Below are 26953 nucleotides of genomic sequence, written 5' to 3'. Positions count from 1 at the left end.
ATGCTTCTCCTCTATACTCTAGCACAAAAATGAAAACTAAAAACTAAAAACTAAAATTGAAATGGTTTTCAAACGGGCCCTTAACTTTTCAGTCTTCTATTTTGTATTGTTTTGCGTTTCGGTAAATTTGAGTTTTTTTCCTCAACTAACAACACACGAGCTGAGTTACTTGTTTTCTCCTCCCAAAATATGGGTGACATTGTAGATCCAAAAAGCTGTTGTTGTTGTACATGTCTTTTGATGTTGAGGACTTTCTTAAAAGAACTTCAATTTTGAATCTCATGTTTGATTCAGTTTGTTCTAGAAAATAAATAATTCGCTTCAACTAAGCTTGACAGAAAAAACTTAATTAGTGAGAAGAATTTGTTTCAATGATTGTAATGTTTAATATTTTCATTCGTTTTCTTGTCACTGGATTGGTGGATTAGCATCGTATCAGATTTTATGTTTTTGCATTGTGGACCTTCTTCCAATGTTAATTTTCAGAAGTTAAAGTTTTTTGGACTCCTGAAATGTGGAAGTTTTATAATTTGTTTGGATCACAGGTTGGATGTGTATATATATGATTACCTTATGAAGAGAAAATTACATGCTTCTGCAAAGGCATTTCAAGATGAAGGAAAAGTGTCTACAGATCCTGTAGGTAAGTATATATGCCAAAGAAAAGAGATGCACTGCATACTGCGAATTGTATATCTGAATTTATTTACATTTCTTTGATTTTACTCTTGCTCCAGCTATTGATGCACCTGGTGGCTTTCTTTTCGAATGGTGGTCTGTCTTTTGGGACATATTTATTGCTAGGACGAATGAGAAGCACTCAGAAGCAGCTGCATCTTACATTGAGGTGCGGACTTCTATTGGACTTCAACCTTGGCTCTGACGTTTTTTCTTTCAATTCATAAATATAGATGGAATTGTTTGGACTTCTCTCTATTTGAAATGTTTCACTGTTTGTTTGGATGTGTTAGACTCAAGTGATGAAGGCGAGGGAGCTGCAGCAGCAACATCAGCAGCAGAAGCCTCAGCCGCAACAGCAAATGCAAATGCAAATGCAGCAGCAGTTGTTACAGAGGCATCAACAGCAGCAACAGCAGCAACAGCAGCAACAGCAGCAACAGCAGCAGCAGCAGCAACAACAACAGCAGCAGCAGCAGCAGCAACAGCAGCAACAGCAGCGTCGAGATGGGACCCAGCTTCTAAATGGCACTGCCAATGGGCTTGTTGGCAATGACCCTCTTTTGAGGCAGAACCCTGCAACTGCTAATTCAATGGCAACAAAAATGTATGAAGAGAGATTAAAGCTTCCAATACAGAGGGATGGTTTGGATGATGCAGCTATCAAGGTAATAAGTTTTTCCATAGATTCAAAGAAGTTCTTTATATTTTAGATTCCTTTCATCTATTCATCAACTCACAATACGTACACCATGCAGCAAAGATTAGGTGATAATGTGAGTCAGCTTCTGGATTCCAATCATGCCTCATTGTTGAAAGCCGCCACTACAGGTGGCCAGCCTCCTCGGTATTTCTCTTGAAGATTCCATATTTACCATTACTCAGCATTGTGGTGTAACACATGCTCTTTGTGTGCAATTGATGCTTAATATGAAAGTGGTTGAACTCCTTCCTGACAGTCAAATGCTGCATGGTACACCTGGAGGTATGTTGGGGAATCTTCAACAAGCTCACAACCGGAGTCAGCAACTTCCTGGTTCGACACAGGTGATTATCATCAGCGATCTGTTTCATACTTCGTTTTTTATCCATACAGGTTGATTTTTCTTATTTTGGGTTTCCTTTGAATGATGAAACAGGACATAAAGACTGAGATGATGAACCCCAGAGCTGCTGCTCCAGAAGGATCATTGATTGGCGCTCATGGTATCGATTAATATTGTGTTTTTTTTATTCTGTACGGGGAATTTCTGGGTGGGTTTTGGGTGTGAAACTTGAACAGATAAATAAGAAAATTGTAAACGTTCAAAAGCTCTTTGAATTTATTTCTGGTATCTATTTATCTCCTATGAATGATTCATATGTTCATTTCAGGATCAAATCAAGGCAGTAACAATTTGACTCTGAAAGGATGGCCTTTAACGGTAGAACTAAATACCCAGTGTTGATATTACTTTTGCATCCCCCCTCCACTTGATATGATTCTAATTTATGTTTTCTGTTTGGTCCTTGGGCTATTCTGTGGCCAATAGCTAACTATAGTGTTAAGTCAAACAGAAAATGGAGTACTTGATGGGTGAAATTTTTAGAGGAAATGCTATATTCTTAAGGCATTGAATTAAGAATACCATACACCTAAAGGTTAAGGATGATTAAAAATTAATCTTCTTCTTTTAGATATACATATGAGTATCATTCTCTCTCTCTCTCTCCCCCCCCCCTCCACTTGATATGATTCTAATTTATGTTTTCTGTTTGGTCCTTGGGCTATTCTGTGGCCAATAGCTAACTATAGTGTTAAGTCAAACAGAAAATGGAGTACTTGATGGGTGAAATTTTTAGAGGAAATGCTATATTCTTAAGGCATTGAATTAAGAATACCATACACCTAAAGGTTAAGGATGATTAACAATTAATCTTCTTCTTTTAGATATACATATTAATATCACTCTCTCTCTCTCTCTCTCTCTCATTTTTTGTTTTTACTAAAAATATGTAACACCACTTGAGAAACATGTTTTCTGTTTTGTGCAAGATTTTATGACCTATTATTAGTGAAGTCTGGTTTTATATTGACATCTTGTTGTTGAAGGAAAACTGAAATAACACCTTAAAAAGATGAGGGTAATATCTTGAAATGGAAACTTGTTCAAGTTGGTTGTATAAAGTGTGCTCAGCAATATTTGATGCCACATTCCATTGGCATTACTGATAAGAAGACAACATGATTTTAAATGTAAGCAAATAAACGAAGAGCATTTTTGCCAACTACCCATGCTGCCAAAGACGAAACTGGCTTGTTAGCATCTGCATTTTTGAGTTTATAGTTTCTTTTCTGATAACATCTCACCTTTTTAGGGATTTGATCGGTTTCGATCTGGGATTCTTCAGCAGCAAACGTCTATGATGCAGTCCCCTCAACCCTTCAATCAACTTCAGCTACAGCAGCAACTTATGCTTGCACAACAAAATCTGGCTTCCCCATCTGCCAATGACTTGGACAGTAGAAGGCTGAGAATGCTTCTCAACAATCAAAATACGGGTCTCGGGAAGGATGGTCAACTAAATTCTGTTGACGTATCTAACGTTGGATCACCAGTACAAGTTGGTTGCCCGGTATTACCTCGTGCGGATGCCGATATGATTATGAAGGTATCATTTCTTCTTCTACATCTGGATTTAAGAAAACTCATTGTTTTAGCTAGTATCATTAGGATCTTGTGAACTTTAAGCTTCCCATATATATTTGCTTATATGAGTAGCCAACTTATCAGTTACAGCAACAGCAGATGCAAAGCAACAATCAACAGCAGCAACAGTATTCGCAGCATCCGCTTTCAAGTCAACAATCTCAGAGTTCAAGCCAACACCTACAGCAGCAAGAAAAAATTATTGGTTCTGGTGGCATTGTGGCAGATGGCAGCATGGCTAACACCTTACAAGGGAATGATCAGGTTTTCTATTACTGGCTATCGGATTCAAACTTTATGAAGCTATATGTTCTTTTTATTATCTCTTTCTTCTTTTTTCCAACTTGATCTTGCAGCAAAGTGTTTTACAAATATATCCACATGTCCTGGAGATTTTTGCATATCCTAATTTTCACAAATCCTAAACTATTGATACATGACATATGCTTTTTTCACATTTGATATTTTACATTCGTTACCTTTTCACCTATATAACTTTTATTATAATATTAAAACTTGAATTTAATCATATTTTCAGAGTCAATTGTCTTTAGTCTTTATTTTCGCTGTGAACTTCATCAGTGTTGAAAATTGTTATATCCGGGTTGCTTTTCTCATTTTGTTTTCCTGGTTTAAGGCTTCAAAGAATCAAATTGGGCGAAAGAGAAAGCAGCCAGTGTCATCTTCAGGTCCTGCCAATAGCTCAGGGACTGTTAATACCACAGGACCATCTCCCAGTTCACCTTCAACGCCTTCTACCCACACACCAGGAGATGTAATGTCTATGCCAACTTTATCCCATAATGGTGGTTCCTCAAAGTCTCTACTTATGTTTGGCTCTGATGGTTTGGGCTCACTTGCATCAGCGCAAAATAAATTGGTTAGAAACTTATCATTGTTATGTCTAACTTCTTTGTATTGATTGCATTTAAGGTGACTTGATTTGGAGTCACAATCTGTAACATTTCACTGATGAGTGCTTCAAACTTGATTCGCATTTGCTCCAGTGGGTTCAATTGATTTCCTATCTAACTTTTCCATCCATAAAAAATGTGCCATTGCTGAGAAGGAAAAGAACAGAGTTTACCTCAAGGGGGTAGAAAGGTGCAATGTTTCATTATTTTCTTACTATGTCCCTGCTCCTCTTAGTAACTTAAATGGTACGGACTAGAGTGTGCTTGAGTTACCAAATGTGGATAATTCATTGGATGGAGAAATGTTAAACCAAATTTCCACTTTTCTCCCTGTTGCTATGCCCTAGTGGGTCGATTATGCTTTTAGGCTTAGGCTTGCCTCATATGTGATTTTCATATTAAGGTTAGTGTGCTCTTTGTGATAAAGCACAAAGTGTTTACTTGTGAGTGATTGTTCCTAGAACTCCATTGGCAGTCAGTAACTAAGCTATGTATTGCAGACTGATGTGGACCGTTTTGTGGATGATGGATCTTTAGAGGATAATGTTGAATCGTTCTTATCACATGATGATGCTGACCCTAGAGGTAGAGTTGCTCGCTGTTCAGATGTCAGCAAAGGTACGAAGAATGCAAATATCTGACATTGATAAACTTTGTTATTTATGTCACGAGATGTATATGGCTTGGTCTTATATTATACTAGAAATATAGCAAAAGGCTTTAACATTTTCTTGATGAAATTAGGTTTCACTTTTACGGAAGTCCATCTTATTCCTGCAAGTACAAGTAAAGTTGAATGCTGTCACTTCTCTTCAGATGGAAAATCACTTGCCACTGGTGGGCATGACCGAAAGGTAGGCCTAGGAAGATTGAATTTTTCATATGGGCTCTGTGCATGACCAAACTTATCTTACTATCTAGTTTTAAAAAAAGGAAAAGTGCTGCGAATATGAATGATGGACGTTTTGATACTGTTTCAGTTAATCTTATGGCTTATAGAAACACAAAGTAGTCATGATTACTTGATTATTTTATGGTGCAGGCTGTATTGTGGTGTACTGAGTCCTATACTGTAAAGTCTACACTTGAAGAGCATTCTCAATGGATAACCGATGTTCGTTTTAGTCCTAGCATGTCAAGGCTTGCTACATCTTCTGCTGACAAAACTGTCAGGGTTTGGGATGCTGATAATGTTAGTCAATGTGTTTTTTGTTTTTCCCTCAATGCTACATCATGTTATTTTTGACTGACTTTTCATTTTTAATCTTCAAATTTATACATTACTACTGAACTGTCATCACTAAATTACTGAACCCTCGATTCTTATTTCATCTATGTAATGAATCCATAAAAAAATGTTGTGCAGCCTGGATATTCACTCCGTACTTTTGTGGGGCATTCTACAACTGTTATGTCAGTGGACTTCCACCCTAGTAAAGAGGACCTTCTCTGCTCTTGTGATAACAACAGTGAGATACGATACTGGAGTATCAAGAATGGTAGTTGTGCTGGAGTTTTCAAGGTAAATCTTGTTTCTCTGTTTAGTAAATCCTTTCAAGGTTAATTTGTTTCAAGGTTAATTTGTCTATACTATATAGGGAATACTAGAATTCTGTTTCTCTGTTTAGTAAATCCTTTGGCATTTGATAATATTACCTATATTTTTCAGGGTGGTGCAACTCAGATGAGGTTTCAACCCAAAGCTGGAAGAAACCTTGCAGCTGCAGCTGATAATTTTGTATCCATCCTTGATGTCGAGACGCAAGCTTGCGTGCGTAAATTACAGGTTTCTTCTGAACTTCCCATTACTTCTTAACATTTGTAGTACTAATTTTTTTAACTTTATTTTTGGAATGGGCACTTACTAGTTGTGTCCACATTTGGGCTTGAATGAAGTGGTTATCAGTAAGAACCCACTAATACATGTTTACTTTGATGCGATTCATGTGCTGTTGTTCATCATGAATGCTTTCTGATTTATATCTTGTGCTATTAATTGTAGGGCCATAAGAACCTTGTCCATTCTGTGTGCTGGGATCCTTCTGGTGACTTTCTAGCATCAGTGAGTGATGACTTGGTTAGAGTGTGGTCAGTTGTCTCCAGCGCCAGAGGGGAATGCATTCATGAGTTGAGCTGTTCTGGCAACAAATTTAATACATGTGTTTTCCATCCAACTTGTCCTTCATTGTTGGTCATTGGCTGCTATGAGGTAAGCTATACTGCTCTACTTCTCTTTACATTAAAGATGAACTTGTTACCCGGTGACTTGCTCTTGTTGAAGATGCTTAGTGAGGTTTTGTTTTTGATATGCAATGGTGGGATTTCAGACTTTGGAGCTTTGGAACATGACCGAGAACAAGACAATGACTCTGCATGCTCATGACAAGCTAGTATCTTCTTTGGCGGTATCAGATGCTACCGGGTTGGTTGCTTCCGCTAGCCACGACAAGTTCGTCAAGCTCTGGAAGTGACAAAGTTGTATCGTTTTATCTTGAAAATGGTTTACCTTCTCCATTACCACATCCCAAAGGAGACAGCAATTTGATGCTTTTGTTTGTTCTTTATCTGGTTATCTTTTTAGCGTATGGTAAAAGGGTTTTAGATTTTAACCCAGCCCCAGTTAACCCATAGAAGAATTTTGTTGGACCAAGACCAAGGCCAACCAGCCTAACGATGTCAAACTTGATCAAAAGGATCTCTTTCAACTCACAGGGGCTTATAATGTAAATGATATTTTGCTAGACGAAACGTATATGAAGGCAGTCTTAAAGATAGCCGAATGTTTTATTTTACCTAATCAACCATTTCATTTTACAAATTACATGTACAATCAGCCAAACCAAAGATGAGTTGAAATCAAAGATGAATGCTAGCTAGTTGGCTTGTATTTCTCCTCCATCATTCCGGATGAGTTCAAGCGCCTTGTTGAAGTGCGTTGCCTTGTAACCAAGGTACTCCTTCCAAGTTACCGGCTGATAGAGAGGTGGATGATTGTGATCGATCAATTTCATCAACGGCGATATCTTCACATCCCATGGTGGGCCGTAGAAGTATGCGATGGAGATGCGATGGTGCACTTTGTTGACAATGGCACGATGGACTACACTCTTGAAACATCCGTTGGATAGTATGTGCATTAAATCCCCGACGTTGACAACCAGCGCACCGGCAGTTGGGTACACCGGCGCCCACGAAACCCCGTCCACAAGGACTTGCAGGCCGCCTGTAGTGGTCTGGTATAGCAAAGTGAGCAATGAGGAGTCTGTGTGAGGGGCTAGGCCCATGGCCCGGGTCGGGTCTGGGCAGACGGGGTATGAGTTGAGTTGAAGCAAGGACCGAGGATGTCTGAGCCATTTGACATCTTCATTGTTCAAGCCCAATGATCGAAGCATGAGCTCTATCAGTTTTGCAGCAAGTCCCTTCATCTCCATTTGGTACTCTTCCATTACATTACTGCATCACCAGTAAGATCAGGATATGGATTTGGTTTAATAAGTAGGACACAGATATACCGACAAATACGTTGTTTTCAATCTGAACCATTAATTAAGTACATTAAGTACATTGAGATTCCGACAAATATATACGGACAAATATAGGATTAAGATTCAGACAACAATCATATTTACCACCATTTTCTATTTGTAGCTTTGGTTATCGTTTTCTCTTCGGGGGTTGTGGTCTTGCATTGATGGCGTCGCTCGTGGGTTTTGAGTGGTGTAGCATTTCCCTGTTCTTTATCTTAGGGTTTTTCAAGTCTCTGTTGTGTTTTGTGAACTTTATGTCTTTCGTGAGTTTAATGACTCTAGTGGGTTCTATGTCTTTTTATGTTGAATTTAATTGAACTCAATTTTTAAATTCACTTTGATGTCGACTTCGGTCTTCAATTCAAATCATCAAAAACAACGACCATATTTATTTGTCATGCGTATCCAAAGCAAACATAACTTTCTAAGGAAGTGAAAAAAAAAAGGAAAATAGAAAAAGAAAAAAATGTTTAAGCACAAACCCAAACATGTAAATATAAAAATATATTTATTTTTATTGGGTCAAAATCTAGATTCTAGTGTATGGGTTGGATGGTGATTCATGAGCGAAAAAGGCCTACGTGAAGTGAAGGGCAAAGCCTATTTATATGGATCATGAACCAGTACAAAACTAGCGTATTGGAAGCCAAGTTTCTAGATCACCCATATCCCGCCACGTGACGTCCCTAAGCCTGGCCTTTCATTCATCGATCATAACGAACATGATCTAATTACTAATATATCCTTGAAGACATTTAGCAAAGGAAATTGTTAGGTATTTTTATATTTATTGTATTAGTAGATTTTACTCAATTAGAGAAGTGTGGCATGAAAATAAAGAGATGATACACACTGGAGATGCATTATTTTATTTATTTATTTGTCTCTGGCACGTACCAGAAGTTGGCGTGGTGAAGTGGCCAAAGCTGGCGGGCATGTTCCAGCGGAGACCCCATCATCGAGAAACCCTCCGACCACATCAGCTTGGGGAAGTTGTCAGAAATGCGGGCCGACCCGTACCCGGTGAAGCCATCGGGCGAGCGGAGGACCCGGAGTTTTTGGTCTCTGGGGAGGGCGAAGAGTCGATGGGTTTGGAGCTGAGTTTGTTTGATGAGGTTCATGGGAACGCCATGGTTGGTGACTTGGAACACACCCCATTTCTCACAGGCAAGGCGGACCAGAGGGGTGGCATTCGGGTCGGATAGGTCGATGACCGGTACGGATTCGGGGAACGGGTGGTGATCGGAGGAGGATGGAGCCCAAGTGTGGGAGTTGGGTAAGGTGACGAGGGATTTGAAGTCGAGAGGGATGAGGTGGTGGTGGGAAGAGAGGTGGATGTTCATGGTAATTATTTTGTGGGTTTCTTGTTGAGAATGAGAACCCTTTTGAACTGCGTTGAGATAATGGGTGTGGCATGTAAGTTACATGTAGATGCATGTAGGGCAAGTGTTGCAACTGCAGCTACAATCTACTTTTCTATGGCATTTCTTGACCCTATGTATGCATGATATCTGTCATTATGTGAAAGTCGGTTTCAGAATTGAATGGGGCGGGCGTTTGGGAAACTTTGAAACCTAGCACTTCATTTTATCAGTTCAGTCCCCATTCTTCCTTTTTTCCTTTCTGGGTTTCTCTTTTTTTCTTCTTCTTCTTATCTCTCTCTTAGAGAAAATGTACCAAAAGAGTAAGTTGTACTTATGAGGCATGCCTTGTGTATATAGAGAAATCAAAGGCCCAGGAGCCATGCCTTGCGTTGTGCTGTTAAAAACTATATTGAATTGGATTGGATCGGATCAAACAAATGAGGCCACTGGCCCACGAAGATCTTGTACTTTCAAATGATTTGGATTCTCGGGTTTGAATGCTCCAGCTCTTTGCTCGTGGAGGGGTTCATGGCAATCGAAAGAGGGGGAAGAAGAAAGGCTCGCAAGGTTTGGGGCAAAGCGCCGTTAGCTTTCAAACACGTGTCAATATTTTTCATGGAAACTACACGTAAATAAAAACGTAATCTGGTTGGGTAAAAACGACATGATCTATTTTGTACAGATTCACGAATTGGCCCCAAGTCTGTTGTCTAATTCTAATTCGAAAGTATTGGCAAATTGCCAATTTGGTCCTTTTGTAGTGGAGGACCCATTTAGTTTGGAATTTACAGCACTAGGACCTCTCTGTCTTCTAACTCCATAGAGACATTACAGAAATCAAAATCTTAGAACCAAAACAAAAAGGACACAATGGCTGCACTGCCCTATAATTTATTCACCAAGTACTTTACAACATGTTTGAGTTTTGTAAAGTTAAACCCAAAATAAATAAATAAATAAATACTGAAAGCATGTAATTTGTTTACACATAAAAATAAAAATAAAAAGCCCAGCTAGCAACTAGCTGTTATCTGCACTCGATCTAAAACAAACAAATAATTTGATCCTATATTATATATCTATATAATCATGTAGCTATACACTTTAACATTGTTTCTTCATGAATTGAGATGCTGATATACTTATTTGTTTCTTCATGAATTGAGATGCTGATATACTTGTCACACCATGCAATGATCCCATAACTAAAGCAATAGGGTATAGAAATCTGCCTTGTTATCTCCTCTGGAAGTTGAAGGATTTTATTGCAAAGGCAAAGATAATGGAAAAAAACACGCAGAAACCGACCACCATAATGCCGGCTACACTCAGAAAATCACGCCTGTACCCAAACCCTTCTTTGAGAAACTGCCTTACTTGCATTGTATGAGTTCCATCTGCCAGCTTCAAAAGACTATCATCGTCGCCGTATTGCGAAACAAAGAGGCCATACAGACTCCAGGCCACAGGATTTGCCCAGTAATACCATCTCCACCATATTGGAATTCTCTGAACAAGTGCAACAAGTTATTGTGTTAGAGAGTATTCTTAACAAGTTATTATAAGAATATGTTATCTGATAAAGTACACATGAGATTGAGCAATGAAAGCAGCCACTTCCATTACCTTGTGAGGAATCATAAAGCCGCTGAACAAGTTCCATAGCATATAAAATGGAGCAGCAATTATAGAGGCCACATTATGATTTGGTGTGACAGCTGTCGTCATCATGCCGTACAAGGTGAAGTATAGCATTGTGAAATACATAAAGAATATATACCAAGCGAACTTCAAAGTAGTCCACTCAAATGAAGCCGTAGAGTAGAAAATTGCACAGTATATAATTGCTTGTGCAAACACATAAGGGAGCTCTATCACGACCTGCATACATGATCAATGCGTTAGATAAATTTAAGGGATACCAGGGTAATATTATGAGTTTCAAAGAGTGGGCGTAGCGTAGTAAAGCCGAACCTGAGCAAATGCAAATGGTAAAGCTGAGTACATCCCAGCAGCTCTCTCTCGATATGAGACAAATCGTTCTATAGAAACAACAGGTTGAACAGCAGTGCCATTGGTGATTCCACTAAATAGGATTGCTGCATACATGGATCCCATAGCATTTAGTAAATCCTGCTGGGTTCCCCTGCAAAGGGAAAAGAAATCCTGTCATATAGAAACCCAATGGCACATATTGACATCTAGAAATAAGGGCTGAAAGAAGATAATACATCAAGATGATTAGTTCCCTTATAGAGTTATCATAAATTACAAGATTAAGAAAAAGGAGAAAACCTCTTAGCACCAAATCTCCAACAAATTGTTCCTAGCATCAATGAGATGATGACAGTGTAAAAGAAGCGAACTGCAGTGTACTGAGGATTTCGCCAATAAGACAGATTTTGCTTCCAAAGACAAGTGAGAAATTGTTCGAAAAATGTCTGAGAGTACTTGGTTGGAAAATTTAGTTCTTTAGAATTGGTACTTGGCTTGCTCAGGCTTTCAACCAACTCTTTGTTGTGCCTGAGACAAAGGAAGATGGTTGTTAGATCAAGAAGCATATAGTTCTGTATAAAAGCAGCACAGTCAGAATTCATTAAGTTTTCATACTGAAACAAGTTAGATCTTCGGTAAACTTCTGCAAAATCCACCCCCCGGCGACTTTCTTCAACTGAAGAAGTAACGTCAAGCATCCATGCAGCAGGATTATATCCAGGCCTGATCTTTGGCACTCCTTCGACTGCCTGCAGAAAGAAATATTCACATGTTAAGCTGACAGTCATGAACATTACCCAAAGTCACATGTTCTGAAATATATACTGGCATGGCATGCATGATCTGACCTCAAAGTACTTGATGAGTTCACAAGAATTAAGACCAAGTGGACCAGCATATATGAGCTCTCCTCCACGCTTCAAAAATAGAAGCTGCAACACATATGAGATTATAGCAGGATCAATCAAGATAATAAAGCAATATAGAAATGCTCGGGCAAATATGACTGAGCTGTTTTACACTCTGGTCATAGTAGGATCAATCAAGATGCATGTCTTTGCATCTCCATCTCACCCATTCTTATCATATCTAAAAATTGGAAGAAAAAAACACGTCTTCATGTGCATACCTTGTTAGAAAATTGGTTATATATACGTAGGAAGATAGTTTAGGTGGATATACATATATATAGGGTACATTATATCATTATGTATTATATATATATATATATATAGAGAGAGAGAGAGAGAGAGAGAGAACCTCATCAAAGGATTCAAAGATGTCTATGCTAGGCTGGTGGATTGTGCACACTATAGTACGTCCAGTATTGACAATATTCCTCACGGTCCTCATCACAATAGCCGCAGACCGTGCATCCAACCCTGATGTGGGCTCATCCATGAATACTATAGATGGGTTGGCAACCAGCTCGACAGCTATTGTTAGCCTTTTTCGTTGTTCTGTTGACAAACCATCTACCCCCGGTAGACCAACCAATGCTCCACTTAATGGAGTGAGCTCCACAAGTTCCATCACCTCCTCTACAAAAGCCTGAATGATTTTTAAATCTTTTAGATGATAGATTTTTTTTTAATGATGAAGACGTACAAAAACATTAAATAATTTTATGTGAATACCCTCTGTGTCCCCAAATCAACATCTGATGGTAACCGAAGCCAAACAGAGAAGAGAAGTGATTCCAGAACAGTCAAACAGGGGGAATGAATATCAGTCTGCTCACAGTAACCAGAAATTCTTGCAAAAGTTTCTTGTCTTTTTGGATAACCAGATATATGAATGCTCCCTTCTATGAAGCCACCAGTTTTTCGACCAGCTAATACATCCATGAGGGTAGTTTTCCCCGCACCGCTTACTCCAACCAATGCTGTAAGCACCCCAGGCCTAAATGCTCCAGTGACATTAACCAACAACTGCAATCTTTCTTCTTGAATGCCCTGCTGCTTCAATTCCTGAGGTGGTACTTGGATCAGAAAAAATATATAGTTAACATGTTTCCCAGAATGGATGGTGCAAGTGAATAGTGTTAAAGACTCACCAGAGGGACATCCACGTAGTAGTTGATATTGCTGAAAGACATGGAAAGTGGTTGAAATGGGAGGACCATTCCTCTCTGCTTAAAATATTTTCCTGCGTAGAAGATAAGAAAGAATTTTGGAACTTAAACAGGTCTGTAATTAATTAAAAAGAATTGTACTAAAACAAACTCAATATCCAAATTATTTTTCAAACCATTTAATGACTCTGAATGCTGCAAGTACTGTCTCAGCTCAATAACAACATTTTGTCCTTTTCTTCTCCTTTCTCTCTCTTGAAGCTCTTCCTTAGAGACTACAGCTTGTTGCTTCCCCAACGCTGATGCATATATCCAAAATCAACTCAATAAGCTTTCTTTTTTTAAATTTGTTTGGCTACATGCAGCAATAGAAGGAAAATGAAAATTAGTTTGTTTTTATGAGCAGAAATGACTTACGGTTAAGGTAAGCGAGGAAGAATGTGAATAGAATGTTGAACAAAACTGTATATCCAAGCAAAGCACCAGCACCAATCCAATACCAGTAGCTCTCGGGAAACAAGCTGCGTGCTCTCAGCAATGCCTCACCTAATGGAAAGCTGGTGTGGCTTCCAATTCTCTACATAAATAACAGGGAAAAACAGAATTAGAAGTTTCAGAGTAGAATCCTAGACAATAACTGAATAAATAGGTCTGGTGAAGTAAATCTTCTTATTGGCTCTTGCCTACACAGTGTGCAATTACAAATTAATGTGATTTAGCAAAATAATGTTTAACACTATTTTCCCATCAAACATAATGTCCTCTTGGAGGATGCCAATGGTTTACTTGAAAATTCACAAAAAAGGAAATAAAATCCAAGTCTATTATCAAAGATAACATATCCACTATTATTATCAAGGCATTAGAATTCTTAAACGTAATTTATGGTTATTTCTAGTTAGTAAAAACTACCATACCCTTACCTTGACTAGCATAATAAATCCATAATTGCTATAATCAGTAAAGCAAACTTGAACAGGTAATGAATTGGAATGTTACCTTGTCCCAGGAATGTCCAAGAAATTCATTTACAGAAGCTGCATTTTGAGTATACATCAAGGGAGAAAACCAGAAACCCCAAATCCACCACTTCGGTATACGATCTGTCACATTTGAATAGGGAAATCAATAAAAGTATGCAATCAAGTTGGAAACATGTAGACATTGACAAAATGTTAGGTTGACCTCTCGAGATGATGTATCCTCCAAGAGCCATTACAACCAACATAGCAAAAGATCCAAATGTGTTGGCAACTATCATATTTCGACCTAAGGATCCCATAATACGGAAGAGAGCTATGGACATCTGGTGCAGAAGGAAATATATCAAGAACTGCCCCAAAAATCTGCAGATTCAACAATTAACGTAAGAACTTCATCCTTTGCCAACTTTCACGATTTATGCAGAATTCCAAAAAAAAATATGATTTACCTAGTAAATGCAGGGTCATATCCAATGACATAGTATGTGATTGCCACCCAGAAACCAGACTCTATGAGTGAAATTGGAATACTCAAGACCCAAGATGGAATCGTATAGACCCAGCTCGGATAGAAGTGCAAGTCCCTATGCTTGTAAAGCACCGGAAGCTTCGCCACCAACATTGGAACCTCCATGAAGCCATTAAAAAGAATAATAACCGTGGAAAAGTATAGTGACCCAAGATATAAGCCTCCGTCATCAATTGTATTGTGGCGCATTGTCGTCCGGAAAAAAACACTCATTGTAACCAAAGCAACAAAAAGAAGCTGCAAGACAGAACATAGTACTTAATCAGCAGCAGATAACATTCACCAGTTTCATCTTTCAGATGATTGGAAAAAAGAAACAAACAAAAAAGATATTAATTAAGGTGTTCTACAAGCTAGCACGGAAGGTAACATTTACTAGCAAATACCATCGAAAACATGTCCTTTGGATAAACAAATAATGGTACTATTACCTGAACGAACTTGAAAACATAGATAAATGCATTCCGCTTCATCAGTAGCACTTGCCAGTTAAAGCTTGTTTTGAGAAGCTCACGCCGCTTCATGCCAAAGCGAGAAGTTGCTAAAGCTGCAGGATGGTTGTAGCGTTTATCAAAAGGAACATCTAGTTCTTCAGACAAATTCTTCCCAGCTTGAAATAAACGAAAAGCATCAACAAACTTTGCCGGTGGAACATAGAGGTACGGGAGATCAGGATTGGACCAGTACTGCTCTTGGTCTTTCTTTGATATAACCTGTGTACGAGGGAAAAAAAATTACCAAACATTCCATGCAACAGAATAGCAACTCACAACTCAAGCTCTCCATTACTTACTTCTTGCAAGAAGTCTGCAACATTCTTTCTCCGTGGACACCTAAATCCCATGTATGCAAAGAAGTCAAGAGCAGCTTCACGGGGTCCTTGAAAAACAATCTGGCCCTCACACAAAAGTATAACATCATCAAACAACTCATAGGTCTCTGGAGCAGGTTGAAGCAGAGATATAACAGTGGTTGCATCAAGTGCATGAGTTGAATGCTTAAGATATTTGATGATTTGATAAGTAGTTGAACTGTCAAGCCCAGTTGATATTTCATCCATGAACAGAACTCTTGCTGGACCTACTAGCAATTCACCTGGAAATCACAGTTGATTTATTAGCAAACAGCTTTACCCTACTAGTGCACAAGAATCCCCCTTCAACCTAAAACAAATTTAAAAAACAAAAGAAGTATACACCTGTAGTGAGCCGCTTCTTTTGCCCCCCTGAGATTCCCTTAAGCATTTCATCTCCTACCAATGTATCAGCACATATGTCCAACCCTAAAATCTTTGTCAAACATATTTTAGTACCTAAAATAAATCTAATAATAAATCAAGATATATCTTCAAGATATTAATAATAAATCAAGATACATCAACCAGTCAAATACTCAAAATGAACATGTTAATGGATATGCATCCAATAATAACCAGCATCGAACAAATACCTTCATGATGTACTCCACCACAAGGCTTGTCTCCTGCCCCCCAAGAGCTAACGACTGGAAAACAAAGTATCAGCAATCATTACATGTATAAAGGAATCAACATATTGAATAAGTACTCGTACCTTCATGAATATATCAAGATCTCCATCGGGTTTTATCCCGGATATCTTTTCTCTTCTTGCAAGTTCTAATAGCATATCTGTGACAAAGTTTTCATGTCAGCATCTAAACAAGCACCACTAGTACACAAGTACCTAATTTCCCAAAGCTTACCATATTTAGTCCCAACACCTTGGCAGCGCCCCGCAAACTCAAGAGTTTCCCTTACAGTCATCTCTGCCGCATGCCAATCCTGTTGACTGACATAAGCAGACGTCCGCTGAGGGACAAACTCCTTTAAGACATGGCCGTTATATGTGACGCTCCCTGATATCTTCAGAGTGATCAAAGTACAATGAGTTAAAGCAAATGTCGAAACCAGATACCGATTAGCAGGATCTCTGTCGTTCAATTGGATACCTGCAAACCAGTTCCAAGTCGTCCAGCAAGAGCCAATAGTAGCGTCGTCTTTCCGGAGCTTGGTGGACCCAATAGTAACGTCAATCTACAAAACAACACCAACACAGCTTGTTAGACGTAAACACTGGGCTGAAAACTCAGCAATTGAGAACTAGCTGATGCTAAAATACCTACCTTGAAGGTCTTATAATCCCGTTAATGTTGTCTAAAATCGTTAATTTGCTTCTCTGGGGCCTGTATATCCGTAATTGCCTAAAAAGGGCCTAAAATGGCATCCAGATAATGCAAAGGTTATTTTCTTTTTTAACAAGCGCTCAATCATGTAATCGAACAAGTTGCATTCAAGGAAATTAACTGATAATTTGAATGAAGAAACTCTACCTCCGTCATATTGAAAACGAAATTGGGAATAGTTGGCAGTGCTCTGCTTCCCACGTGGACGAAAGCTTCGACTTTCAAGTTCTGAAATCGAACCTCGATCTTCGGAAGCTCCAGATCGACTCTGCACAGCCAAATTTTGACAGAAATATTTAGAGTAAATAGCAAGCCAAAAACAAAGTAACGAAATTAAGAATGACAAAAAGAAAATCCGTTTGGCTGCTGAGAAACAGAGAAAACAGAGACTTCAACACTCTCATTTGGCACTGTATAGTAAAATCAATTTATGAGATACTAAATTTGCTTTCTTTGCTGATATTTTCTCGGCAGCCAAGCAGAGTCATTCGAAGTTTTTGTCCAAGAAATTGAAGACGATTACGCGTCGAATCTGCGTCGCATGCGATTAAAGAACCGCTCGGGATCGTCGTCGGCGGAGCTCACAAGGCGGTCGAGCAAGAGCTTCTGCTCCTGAGCCTCGAGCTCGCTGACGTCGATCTCCTTAGTGTCTCCGGCTACGTCCCTGAAAATGCCACGTCGGACGCGGGCATAGGTGGGGAGCCTCTCGAGCGCTGCCCACCGGAGTGCATCCTCATCCTCCCCTTCCTCCCTAAACGACGAAGCTCGCGCGAACACGTTCTCCGCCGAGTTCCACATCGGAAATCCCAACCCTATCTATGTCTGCGCAGAGTCCTGAAACCGTTACTAAATAAAAAGCTCTCCCTCTCAGAGTCTTGTGGCTAAGACTGAGAGAGAGACTAATAAAAGTAGGGTTTGAATGTGAGGTAGACAAATTTGAATGCTGAAAATGGTGGTTGAGCTCTGCATTTAATAGCTCTCCGTAGAGAGTCTTCGTGTTTGTTGAACTCTCTCTCTCTCCTCTTTCTCACTGGAGAATACATTGTGCACGTTAAAGTGATTCACAGTTTGTGTGCAGGAACGGGAGAGACAGAAACAGAGGCTCATTTAATGGCCGCGGGAAGACATAAAGCACGAGGCTTCTTTCAAACGCGAACTCGCTCGTCTATTTGAATAAACTCTATTCGCTCTGAAATCGAATCGTCCGACTTCATCAAACGGCTGGTATTACACCAAGGAGAAGGACCGTTGAGGTTGCAGGTTTGGCGCGTGGGTTGGTGGGATTTTACGTGGGAATTTGAATGAAACGGCTGGGAAGATGGGTTTTGCATTTTTTACTGCCGTGTTGGGTGATTTGGAGTAAAATAAAACGGCGGGTGAGGTGTTGGTACAGTGGGGCCGTTTTTGGAAAAAGTCAAAGTTAAGAGGCAAAAAGGTTGACGTTTTACTTCTTAAACCGAAGCAGAGTAACTCCCCTTCTTCCAAAGGTGAAGGCCAAGAGCTATTTGCCTTTTCTGGAGGGTTTCTCCATTGCCATCATTACTCACAATACTCATGTGTTTTTAGTATCAGCTATCAGCTGCCTGCAATTTCTAACTATTGATGCAACTGGGTCTCCTAATGTTTGAATAGTTAGAACTCATTTACAGACACATACGATTAACAATAAATATAATTGAGTTCTGAGGGCCAATTTGGCATTGCTGTGCTGTGAAAGTAATCGCTGTTAGATTTGCTATGAGAGAAATCAGCTGTGAGATAAAGCAGTTTGGCGTTTGGTAAACTTTTTGTTATAAGTGTTGTTGGTACTGATTCCCGCATAATTAGAAAATGATTGCCGCATAATCATTAAACTCAACCCCTCTTCAAAACTGATTTCTGCATAATCAGAAAATGAAAGCAACTCATTAGCTGATTTCCCTTATAGCTTTCTCTCACAACAATTTTTAACAATAAGTGATTTTCTCATAGTTTACCAAACGGACTGGGCTTCCCAAAATTTTTAAAAAATCACTTATCACCGCAAATAAGCAATACCAAACAGGCACTCACAATATATGAATAGTTAGAAATTCTTCACATACACAAATGATTAGGGATTGATGCAATTGAGTCTTACAACATACACACGAGATCTTAAATAAAATGTTTGTTTTAAATCGGCAAAAATATATTTCTTTGTCTACAGCTAGCATGAGAACTTCATTTCATGGAAGTTCTTGGTTACACTTACACATACTGGAAGTGACTTGTGCATGAGAATAGTTTTTTGGTTAACTATCCTCTTGTCTTGGCCTGTGTATAATACATGAGATTTGTTGAAATTCTGAAACCCCAGTCATTTTCATCAACCAAACATCTTTAACAATCTATGATGTCCTCCTGTCTACTCAATCAAAATTTGCGAAATTTTAATTTATCACACTCAACTACCATATAAGAACCTTTCATGCCATATACTACCAAAAATAATAAAAAAAAGTCAAGTTATCATTATTTGACGACGTTTGTTGGGGTGACTAAAGTCTTTTGGCAAATGTCACTAAATAACGGTGACTGTTGCCATTTTTTTATTTTGTAGTGATAGGACATGATTTGATTAACAAACTGCTACTAATTCAAGCTAGAATATTATTTCCAACTTGTACTTTTGTTGCCAACGTTAGAAAGGTGGAGGGAAAAACTCACACACACAAGTACTATTGGGAGCACACAAAGAACCTACCTGAGTCAATCCAACTAATACCAAATTGGTCAACTTCTAACCATATTTAAAAGAGGATATGTGTTTAGTCAAAAAAATTAAACCTGTAAATGTGTTTAGTCTAAGAAACTAGAATATGGAATTACTGGTGGTGTCTTATCAACATAATTGAACATAAGTACAGATAGCCCTACAACCGAATTGAAGCCCTGCCCGAGTCTCTCTCTGCTGTTTATTTAAAGCCGTTAATAATAAGTTGAGTTTAGCGGTTAACCTAATTTCTCAACCGATTGAGACACTTAAGAAACTGCATTTTATTTTATAATTTGGTTATTGATGAGCAACTTAAATTAAGCTGACTTCTACATTTATATTTCGCAGGGGCATAGTTTCTACAAGAAAGCTAGGATTAAATTCTGCCTCCGTTATGGACGAGAGATTTATATCGATACAGAAGGCCATCTCAGAAATAAATAAATAAAGATAATTTAGGGAAAAATTTCCTGCCAGTTGCATATTCCTTTGCCCCTATAGTTGGCTAATTGGCATATGGCGTTGGGGATATTAATGGTAACTAAATGCAGGAGGCCCCGCACTGAAAAAGTAACACCAGTAGCACACTGCCGCTGCTCTGTGATCTAGAAGAAAAAAAATGATAAATCCATGTGACCTATATCTTTTATGTGGTGGGGTTTTTGTTTATGTTCATAACTTGAAAGAAAAATTGTCTGATATAACCATAATATCGAGCATTTCCCCAACAAAACATGATCAATTCATGCATCGTGATATATACGTCCCCTCTCCTTGCAGCTGGCTGTGCAGTTTATATCAAAGGCTCAAGGACCTTTTCCTTCTCTCATTGTCTTCTGGTTGGTTGGTGAGAGTAGCTCACAAATTGGTAACCGACTATTAAGATACACGAAACTACATGGTAATTAGAATTAGAAACCACATATAACAAATACATATATATATATATATATATATATATATTACACACATCAACCACATTCTACTTTCCACATGCACATCTCCAACCGAAACCAAGTGCCTCTCAATGATGCATTATTCATCCAATAATAAATTATATAAATAATTTATGTAACAAATACACTTCGCAAAACTGCTAACTAACATAATTTATATAATATTTCTTTTACGTGTGATGCGATGAGGGTCATCCGAGAATTATGCCCTCTAACTAATTACAACCGGTGACACCTAAAGTTCTTATTTTATTGAGACATGGCATGATGCCCCACTATTTTTTTTTATTTTATTAATTATTTAATAAACTACCTACGTGCCCTGCCGGACTTGATCATTCTATACCAGGATGGCCCAAGCCCTGCCTACGGCCCACCAACTTATACACCTCGCCCCGTTGTCCCTTGCTGTTGGGTGATGTAGGCCCTTTTTGGTCCTCGGCCCGTTGGCCCCTCATTCGTTCTCACTAAAGCCAAGACGACGACATTTCATGGCCGACATGGGACCACATCCTACATTGTTCGTTCTCTGTTGCAATTGCAAAAGCTAAGAAAAGCCCCAAAATCAAACGCCGCGCAAACAGGCGCTAAAAATGGAGGAGAGCTCCGGTGCTTCAGACGCTGCAATCGAAACCCTAAGGAGCAGGGGCTGGTGCTTCGGCGACCTGGACCAAGTGAAGGCGATGATCATGATCCACTCCGCTTTGGCCGACGACACGCGTACGGTGGTGAATTCAGTGGAATCGGAGCTCACCAACATGGACCTCAAATCCATCTCCGCCAAGTCCTTGCCCGACCCGAATACTCTCCGCAAATCATCTCATCTTCTCGGCCCTCAAGTCCTCCAGGCAATCACACCTCTTAACTCTCTCGTGAATTTTTATTGTTCACTGTTTGGTTGCCGAGAAAAAACTTAAAGACGAAGAAAAATGCGGTCTTCGTTTGTGTTTTTATCAGATAGCTTGGGTTAGAGACATTACCAGAAGCAGTGTGGTGGATTTTGCGAGAAATTCAAGCAGTCGGCGTCTTTTAAAGCTTGGCCTGACAGACGGCCACAGCGAGGTAGCAGCTGTAGAGTACTTTCATATCCCATCAATCCCTGACGACGTCGTTCCTGGTACAAAGGTACTTCCCTGTTCTTCATGCTAGCTCAATGCTCAGCTTGCGTTTTATATCTGTGTAAATAACTTAGAGCTGTCATTGATTGAACATATTTTGGAATTTGTCTTCAGTTTAATAGCAAACTAATAGATATTGAGCTGCACAATTGTGAAGCCCATTGGAAAACTAATAATTTATTATATATTGGGCTTGATAAATCCAAGTGTAAGACAAACATACTTAAATTATTTCACTTGAGCTCAACAATTCGTTATCCCATATGCTACTTTTAGCTCAACATTCCAATGGATGAAATTTCTAAGTTTGACAGTTAGTCTGTTGATTACCATTTTGTGCGGAATATAAGTACTTTTTCATGAGATATGATGCCAGTTTGAAGAATCTGTCACACTATGCTTGGGATTTCCCTACACGCTACAGGCTGTGTTTATTGTATATTACTGGTCATGTGAACCTTGATACAAATTTTGGAACAAGTTTTCAGTGTCTCTCTATTCCCTATTTCTCAAGTTCATGGACAACTGGTGCATATATGAAGGTCATATCTCTTGTTAACTGAACATCTTTTGTTTGTCCTGCTTTTGATTGGCAGGTCCGTTTGGAAGGTAGAGCTACTATACGTAATGGAATAGTATGTTTGAATCCTAAAGTTGTGACTTTGTTAGGAGGCGTTGTTCAGTCACTTTATGAAGAATGGCAGATGAATAAAAAATATTCAGGCTTTTCCCGCTCATCTTTAAGGGTTTCACAGGAAAGTGACGGTAACGGCCCCCCTCCATTTGAGAAGTTGCAAGTTGGGATACCCAAAAGTCGGTTTCCTCAGCAGGACAAGTCTTCTTGTCAGTATTCTTGAGCTCTTAATTACATAAGATTTTAATAGTTTATGTCTTTCACCATAATGTTCAGATTGCTAATGCATGCATAACTCATGAGCAAGATGCAATCATTGGCAGATTACTCTGATGTGAACTCCAAGAGCAGTGGGCCTATTGCCAGAAACGTTGAGGTTAGGCCAATTGGAAGGCAGCAGGACCTTCATTTGAAATCAAACGACGTGGATAACTCTGATAAAAAGAATGACACAGATAACAAGCTTACGACAGATTCCCTTGATGAACAAACTCAAGATAAACCTAGTAGCTCTGCAGCGAGGCCAAAAGAAGGTGGATCTTCATTTTTAAGTCCAGCTTGCAACTTTTTATTATACTTTATTATTATCTATGCTGCATCTGTAACTCATATAATTTAAGTTTGATTTTATGCACTTGGGGAGAAAAGAATGCGGGGAGGGGGTGTGGCAGGTTTGTTGAATGATTGTTACTAGTGGGGCATATGTGCTTGTAGATGAGACAGGTGGAAGGTGTCAGAGTAATACTTGAATCTTAAAAATGGAGAATTTTTGCTCCTCTTTAAATTATGTCCAGATCAACGGTTATGTAAAATGGATTAATTACAAAATTCACACAACTGCATTCAGTTGACTTGTGTATTTATTTTATTGTAAATGTTCTACATTTCTGTTTACTTTGTAATGTGATACTGATGTATCCATGGCTTCTACAGTAATTGAAGCTGTCCCTGTTCAAAACCAAGCGGCTGCACAAAAACTCCTCCAGAAAATGAGTCATCAAAACCGGGATGACAGGCATTCAAGAGGTAGACAATATAGAGGAAAGGGGAGGCAAGAGGAAGAGCCCGTGGTGTTCACTTTGGATGAATGGGAAAAGAGGAAAGCTGGAGCAAAGCCTTCAATAAGAAATCCCTTTGCACAGAGCAGTCGCGACGAGGAACTTGCAAGGCAGCTCCAAAATCAATTTGATTTGGAAGATTATCATGTCAGTGCCTCTGCATCTTATGAGCATTATTTTTGTCATTGTTGTTGTATTGAAAGTATTTGATGTCATTATGCTGCAATTCAGGTACAAAAAGGTCCTCCTCGTGATGTGAATGCAGAGAATATAAAAATGAGCATGTTTAACTTCCAAAGGGATGACGACGGTGGTCGTGGAATGGGACATGAAGGGAGGGGAAGAGGAAGAGGAAGGGGGCGGGGGAGGAGTAGAGGAGGGGGGAGGGGAAGAGGAGGATTTCGTTGACGTTTTAAAACCTCGTTTTGTTGTATTCTCATCAATTTTTTGTGTGTCGGGTAATTTTTTTTGTTTTTTTGTTTTGATATGTATATGGTGATGATGGTAATCTTAAAATTTTGCTGGCTTAGCTGCAGTTCCACTGATTGTGGTCTTTTTCTATTGTCAACAAGAAGCTGTCTTCTTCTTCTCTGTCTGGGGTGAAATTAAAGCCTAAAATTTTAGGCAAAATGAAATGATTGATCAGCCTCAGCCAAGAATAAACTCTTATCTAAACACGAAAAAGGGTTGGTAGGCTTTGCATAGCTGTTCAAATAAACTTTCTGTGGGACCAATCACTTATTTAGGGAAAAAGGAAAATAAATCAACTTTCTGTGTGCCGGCTATAAACATATTGTTGCGTGGATTGCCATGTGGTTATCATATGGTGCTTCTCCATTAAAGAAATTAGGTGGGCTCCATTTTTCTCTTAAATTGGATGAAAATGTGGGGGGGAGTGACCAATTGAAGTGAGGTCCACTACCCGTTCTCAATAAAATAAATAAAAAGTTGGGTCAGTGTAGGCCGCCAAAAAAAGACAATATACCAAAAACGAGGCTCGGTGCGTGGTGTGAGAGCAGTCATTCTTTCCACTCTATCCTTTAGTTTCCTTTCCACCATAATCGTGAAAACAAAAATTTACATGCTTAGAGCCGCAAACATGGATAAACTCTTAATCCAACCGTTAATCGCCCTTCTAATCTCGTCGTTGATCGCCGCCAGAGCCTACCGTAGAAAATCCCTGGACCTCTCAGGAGCAATCGCGGGTTTTGCTGTCATGACCATTCACATTGCAATCGGATACAGGCACGCCGATTTTCTTTCCTCTTTCCTCTTTCTCTTTCTCTTTCTCTGCATCCAAATCCCAAAAGGGCGAATTGTTTAATAAAGTTTTTCATCTTTGTAAAAAAATTTGAAGGTACGGAGCTCTGTTGCTCGTGTTCTTTTTCACATCGTCAAAGCTGACCAAGGTTGGTGAAGACAAGAAGCGTCGCGTTGACGCTGATTTCAAAGAGGGCGGTCAAAGAAATTGGGTACAAGTTTTATCAAACAGCGGGATTGCTTCAGTCTTGGTTCTTGTTCTGTGGGCAAAAACGGGGTTGCAAGACAAATGCTTGGACTCGAAAGAGTCGGTTTTCATTACATCACTGATTGGTGGGGTTATAGGTCACTATGCTTGCTGCAATGGAGACACTTGGTCTTCTGAGCTTGGAATACTTAGCGATGCTCAGCCTCGGTTAATCACAACCTTCAAGGTTCGTATGCTCAACCCCAGATTTTAGTGTTCTTCTCACTTGGGTTTTTGGTCAAATCAATAATTTTGCTTATGTGAGTTTTATTCTTTAAGAAGTTTGGATTTTCCCCTATCTTGTTCTGCCATGCTGCATATGCCCGGCTCTGCGCTTCTGGCTTTATTTTGAGCGCACCCATTTATTCATACACATTAAAGTCTTGCTTGTCACAATGTTTTTGACGGCTCTCTTCTGGATACTTATCTAGTAAACTTGCCCTTTAACTCAATGTTAAAAATAGTACATGTATCATTATTGTTTACCCCATTTCACATCTCTCTTGTAAAATCTTATTTCACATTCTTGCTATGCTTATGAGTGTCATTTGTGCATCTTTTATTCTTTTTACTGTTCTAAAGATTTACCAATGGCCTCATAGACTAATGTTATTAAGAATTTACCTTGCTTTCAAAGTTGAAGATGTGGGGTCTATCCTATCACGATTGGGATTTACAGGGTTATGGGGAAAAATATTTGGCAGGATAGAAGAAAAGAACTTAGCTGGCTGCTGGAATAAGTACACTGTGGATACTAATTTGGTTTCCACATTGTTGGCAGCCTGTTCGGAAGGGTACAAATGGTGGAGTTACAAAAGCAGGATTACTGGCAGCTGCAGCTGCAGGCTCGGTTGTCGGACTCACATATGTGGTCTTTGGATTTCCCACTACAAAATGTACATATGATGTTGCACTGAAGCAGCTGTTGGTGATACCTATTTCTACTCTTGCCGGACTATGTGGCAGCCTCATTGATTCTCTTTTGGGAGCAACACTGCAATTCAGTGGATTCTGCACTGTTCGTAATAAAGTGCGTTAAGGCAAACGTGAATCTTATGTTTCCATGAAGGCAACAATTGAATCTGCGTAACTCTTAGTTCATTCTTTCCACTTTCTGCTCAATTAATCTCATTCCAACTCTTTTTTGTTTTCTTTTCTAGGTTGTTGGAAAACCAGGGCCTACAGTTAAGAAAATTTCAGGTCTTAACTATCTTGACAACAATGCTGTGAATGTTGTGTCAATACTGCTGACAACAATTCTCACTTCCGTTGCCTGCACTTACATCTTTTGAAATTAACCTGCTCAACTGAATGATCGTCAGCTCAGATCAACCATGTACCAGCACCATAGCGTGTGTCCTTGTAAACCATGATTTGAAAAAGAGTTTTCTAAATGCTAACCTACTGATAAGCGGGCTTCACAGAGGGTTTTGAGGAACTGATACTTCGAGACGGATTAGTGAGTTAAGGTAAACACTGGCTGTGACAATTATGTACACGAAATTTTAAAGCATGTGTTAGTGGATAATGATGGTTACTGTATCTTGCTCAACATATATTGGGGATATAGAGAACGTGTGCATTTAATTTACTTATTTTCCGTCGTGCATATTTTCTGTGTCTTCTAAACCAGTAGTGTTCTATACGTTTTTCAGCTGCAAAACAGGCAGCCGGGTGGGACTTAAGATCATTCTCTTGAATTTTGTTGAATTTTTTCTGTTGGCCAAAGTTACCGAACCGTGTCCAGCCCTATTTAATTTAATCGTGCCTTACAGCAGGTGCTCTACATAATCATTGCATGTCTCGGATATTATTGATAACCGAAATTTACATGCTTGTGAAAAGATATGTTGGTTAAAAAGAGATGTGTGTGATAATTAGTTTAAGGTGTGCTGGCAAAGGAAAGTAATCATCGAATTAGATATCAAAATATTGTACTGATCACTATATATTTTTTCCTTCAGTAAAGGTACCCACACCATATCTT

The 26953-nt window shown here is 39.1% G+C and overlaps 6 protein-coding genes across 9 annotated transcripts in view; 3 read left to right on the top strand and 3 right to left on the bottom strand.

Annotated features, from left to right (window-relative positions):
• The window catches only part of LOC18770397 (transcriptional corepressor LEUNIG), an 8644-nt gene extending 1565 nt beyond the window's left edge, over positions 1 to 7079 (top strand). The window contains exons 2-18 of one of the 4 annotated variants that reach the window (XM_007204584.2): positions 546 to 643; positions 738 to 847; positions 972 to 1346; positions 1437 to 1525; positions 1638 to 1725; positions 1818 to 1884; positions 2053 to 2102; positions 3037 to 3330; positions 3453 to 3632; positions 4006 to 4248; positions 4783 to 4900; positions 5027 to 5136; positions 5325 to 5474; positions 5649 to 5804; positions 5952 to 6068; positions 6285 to 6491; positions 6610 to 7079. In XM_007204584.2, the coding sequence (XP_007204646.2) occupies positions 546 to 643; positions 738 to 847; positions 972 to 1346; positions 1437 to 1525; positions 1638 to 1725; positions 1818 to 1884; positions 2053 to 2102; positions 3037 to 3330; positions 3453 to 3632; positions 4006 to 4248; positions 4783 to 4900; positions 5027 to 5136; positions 5325 to 5474; positions 5649 to 5804; positions 5952 to 6068; positions 6285 to 6491; positions 6610 to 6753 (2596 nt within the window). In that variant the 3' untranslated portion in view covers positions 6754 to 7079. Of the gene's footprint in view, positions 1 to 545; positions 644 to 737; positions 848 to 971; positions 1347 to 1436; positions 1526 to 1637; positions 1726 to 1817; positions 1885 to 2052; positions 2103 to 3036; positions 3331 to 3440; positions 3633 to 4005; positions 4249 to 4782; positions 4901 to 5026; positions 5137 to 5324; positions 5475 to 5648; positions 5805 to 5951; positions 6069 to 6284; positions 6492 to 6609 lie in introns of all 4 variants that reach the window. The other 3 variants (XM_020567870.1, XM_020567869.1, XM_020567868.1) reach the window with 3 other exon arrangements.
• On the bottom strand, positions 6857 to 8477 carry LOC109950151 (gibberellin 3-beta-dioxygenase 1-like). Its single transcript, XM_020567871.1, has one exon. The coding sequence runs from the start codon at positions 7726 to 7728 to the stop codon at positions 7156 to 7158; it is 573 nt and encodes a 190-aa protein (XP_020423460.1). The 5' UTR covers positions 7729 to 8477; the 3' UTR covers positions 6857 to 7155.
• Positions 8682 to 9152, bottom strand: LOC18771319 (gibberellin 3-beta-dioxygenase 1). The gene has a single exon (XM_020569040.1). The coding sequence runs from the start codon at positions 9150 to 9152 to the stop codon at positions 8682 to 8684; it is 471 nt and encodes a 156-aa protein (XP_020424629.1).
• Positions 10019 to 18017, bottom strand: LOC18771402 (ABC transporter G family member 32). The gene is made up of 24 exons (XM_007204241.2): positions 17480 to 18017; positions 17104 to 17224; positions 16897 to 16985; positions 16723 to 16807; positions 16477 to 16636; positions 16326 to 16402; positions 16204 to 16257; positions 15953 to 16043; positions 15548 to 15849; positions 15186 to 15467; positions 14675 to 14991; positions 14428 to 14588; positions 14242 to 14345; positions 13660 to 13819; positions 13419 to 13541; positions 13225 to 13316; positions 12806 to 13138; positions 12429 to 12719; positions 12017 to 12100; positions 11784 to 11917; positions 11469 to 11696; positions 11148 to 11319; positions 10800 to 11054; positions 10019 to 10682 (listed from the first exon to the last, which is right to left on the bottom strand). Exons 1-24 carry the CDS (start codon positions 17752 to 17754, stop codon positions 10410 to 10412), a joined length of 4263 nt encoding a protein of 1420 aa, XP_007204303.1. The 5' UTR covers positions 17755 to 18017; the 3' UTR covers positions 10019 to 10409.
• Positions 21158 to 24050, top strand: LOC18769588 (tudor domain-containing protein 3). Its single transcript, XM_007204325.2, has 6 exons — positions 21158 to 21497; positions 21607 to 21774; positions 22364 to 22610; positions 22725 to 22934; positions 23335 to 23606; positions 23691 to 24050. The coding sequence occupies exons 1-6, from the start codon at positions 21243 to 21245 to the stop codon at positions 23865 to 23867; spliced, it is 1329 nt and encodes a 442-aa protein (XP_007204387.1). The 5' UTR covers positions 21158 to 21242; the 3' UTR covers positions 23868 to 24050.
• On the top strand, positions 24366 to 26575 carry LOC18771400 (protein PGR). Its single transcript, XM_020569081.1, has 4 exons — positions 24366 to 24704; positions 24817 to 25153; positions 25748 to 25996; positions 26127 to 26575. The coding sequence occupies exons 1-4, from the start codon at positions 24541 to 24543 to the stop codon at positions 26256 to 26258; spliced, it is 882 nt and encodes a 293-aa protein (XP_020424670.1). The 5' UTR covers positions 24366 to 24540; the 3' UTR covers positions 26259 to 26575.

The sequence above is a fragment of the Prunus persica genome, chromosome G7, assembly GCF_000346465.2.
Source record: "Prunus persica cultivar Lovell chromosome G7, Prunus_persica_NCBIv2, whole genome shotgun sequence".
In the NCBI taxonomy this organism is placed as follows: domain Eukaryota; kingdom Viridiplantae; phylum Streptophyta; class Magnoliopsida; order Rosales; family Rosaceae; genus Prunus; species Prunus persica.
The sequence above is the reverse complement of the archived record's forward strand: the minus strand, read 5'-3'. Positions and strand labels throughout refer to the sequence as shown.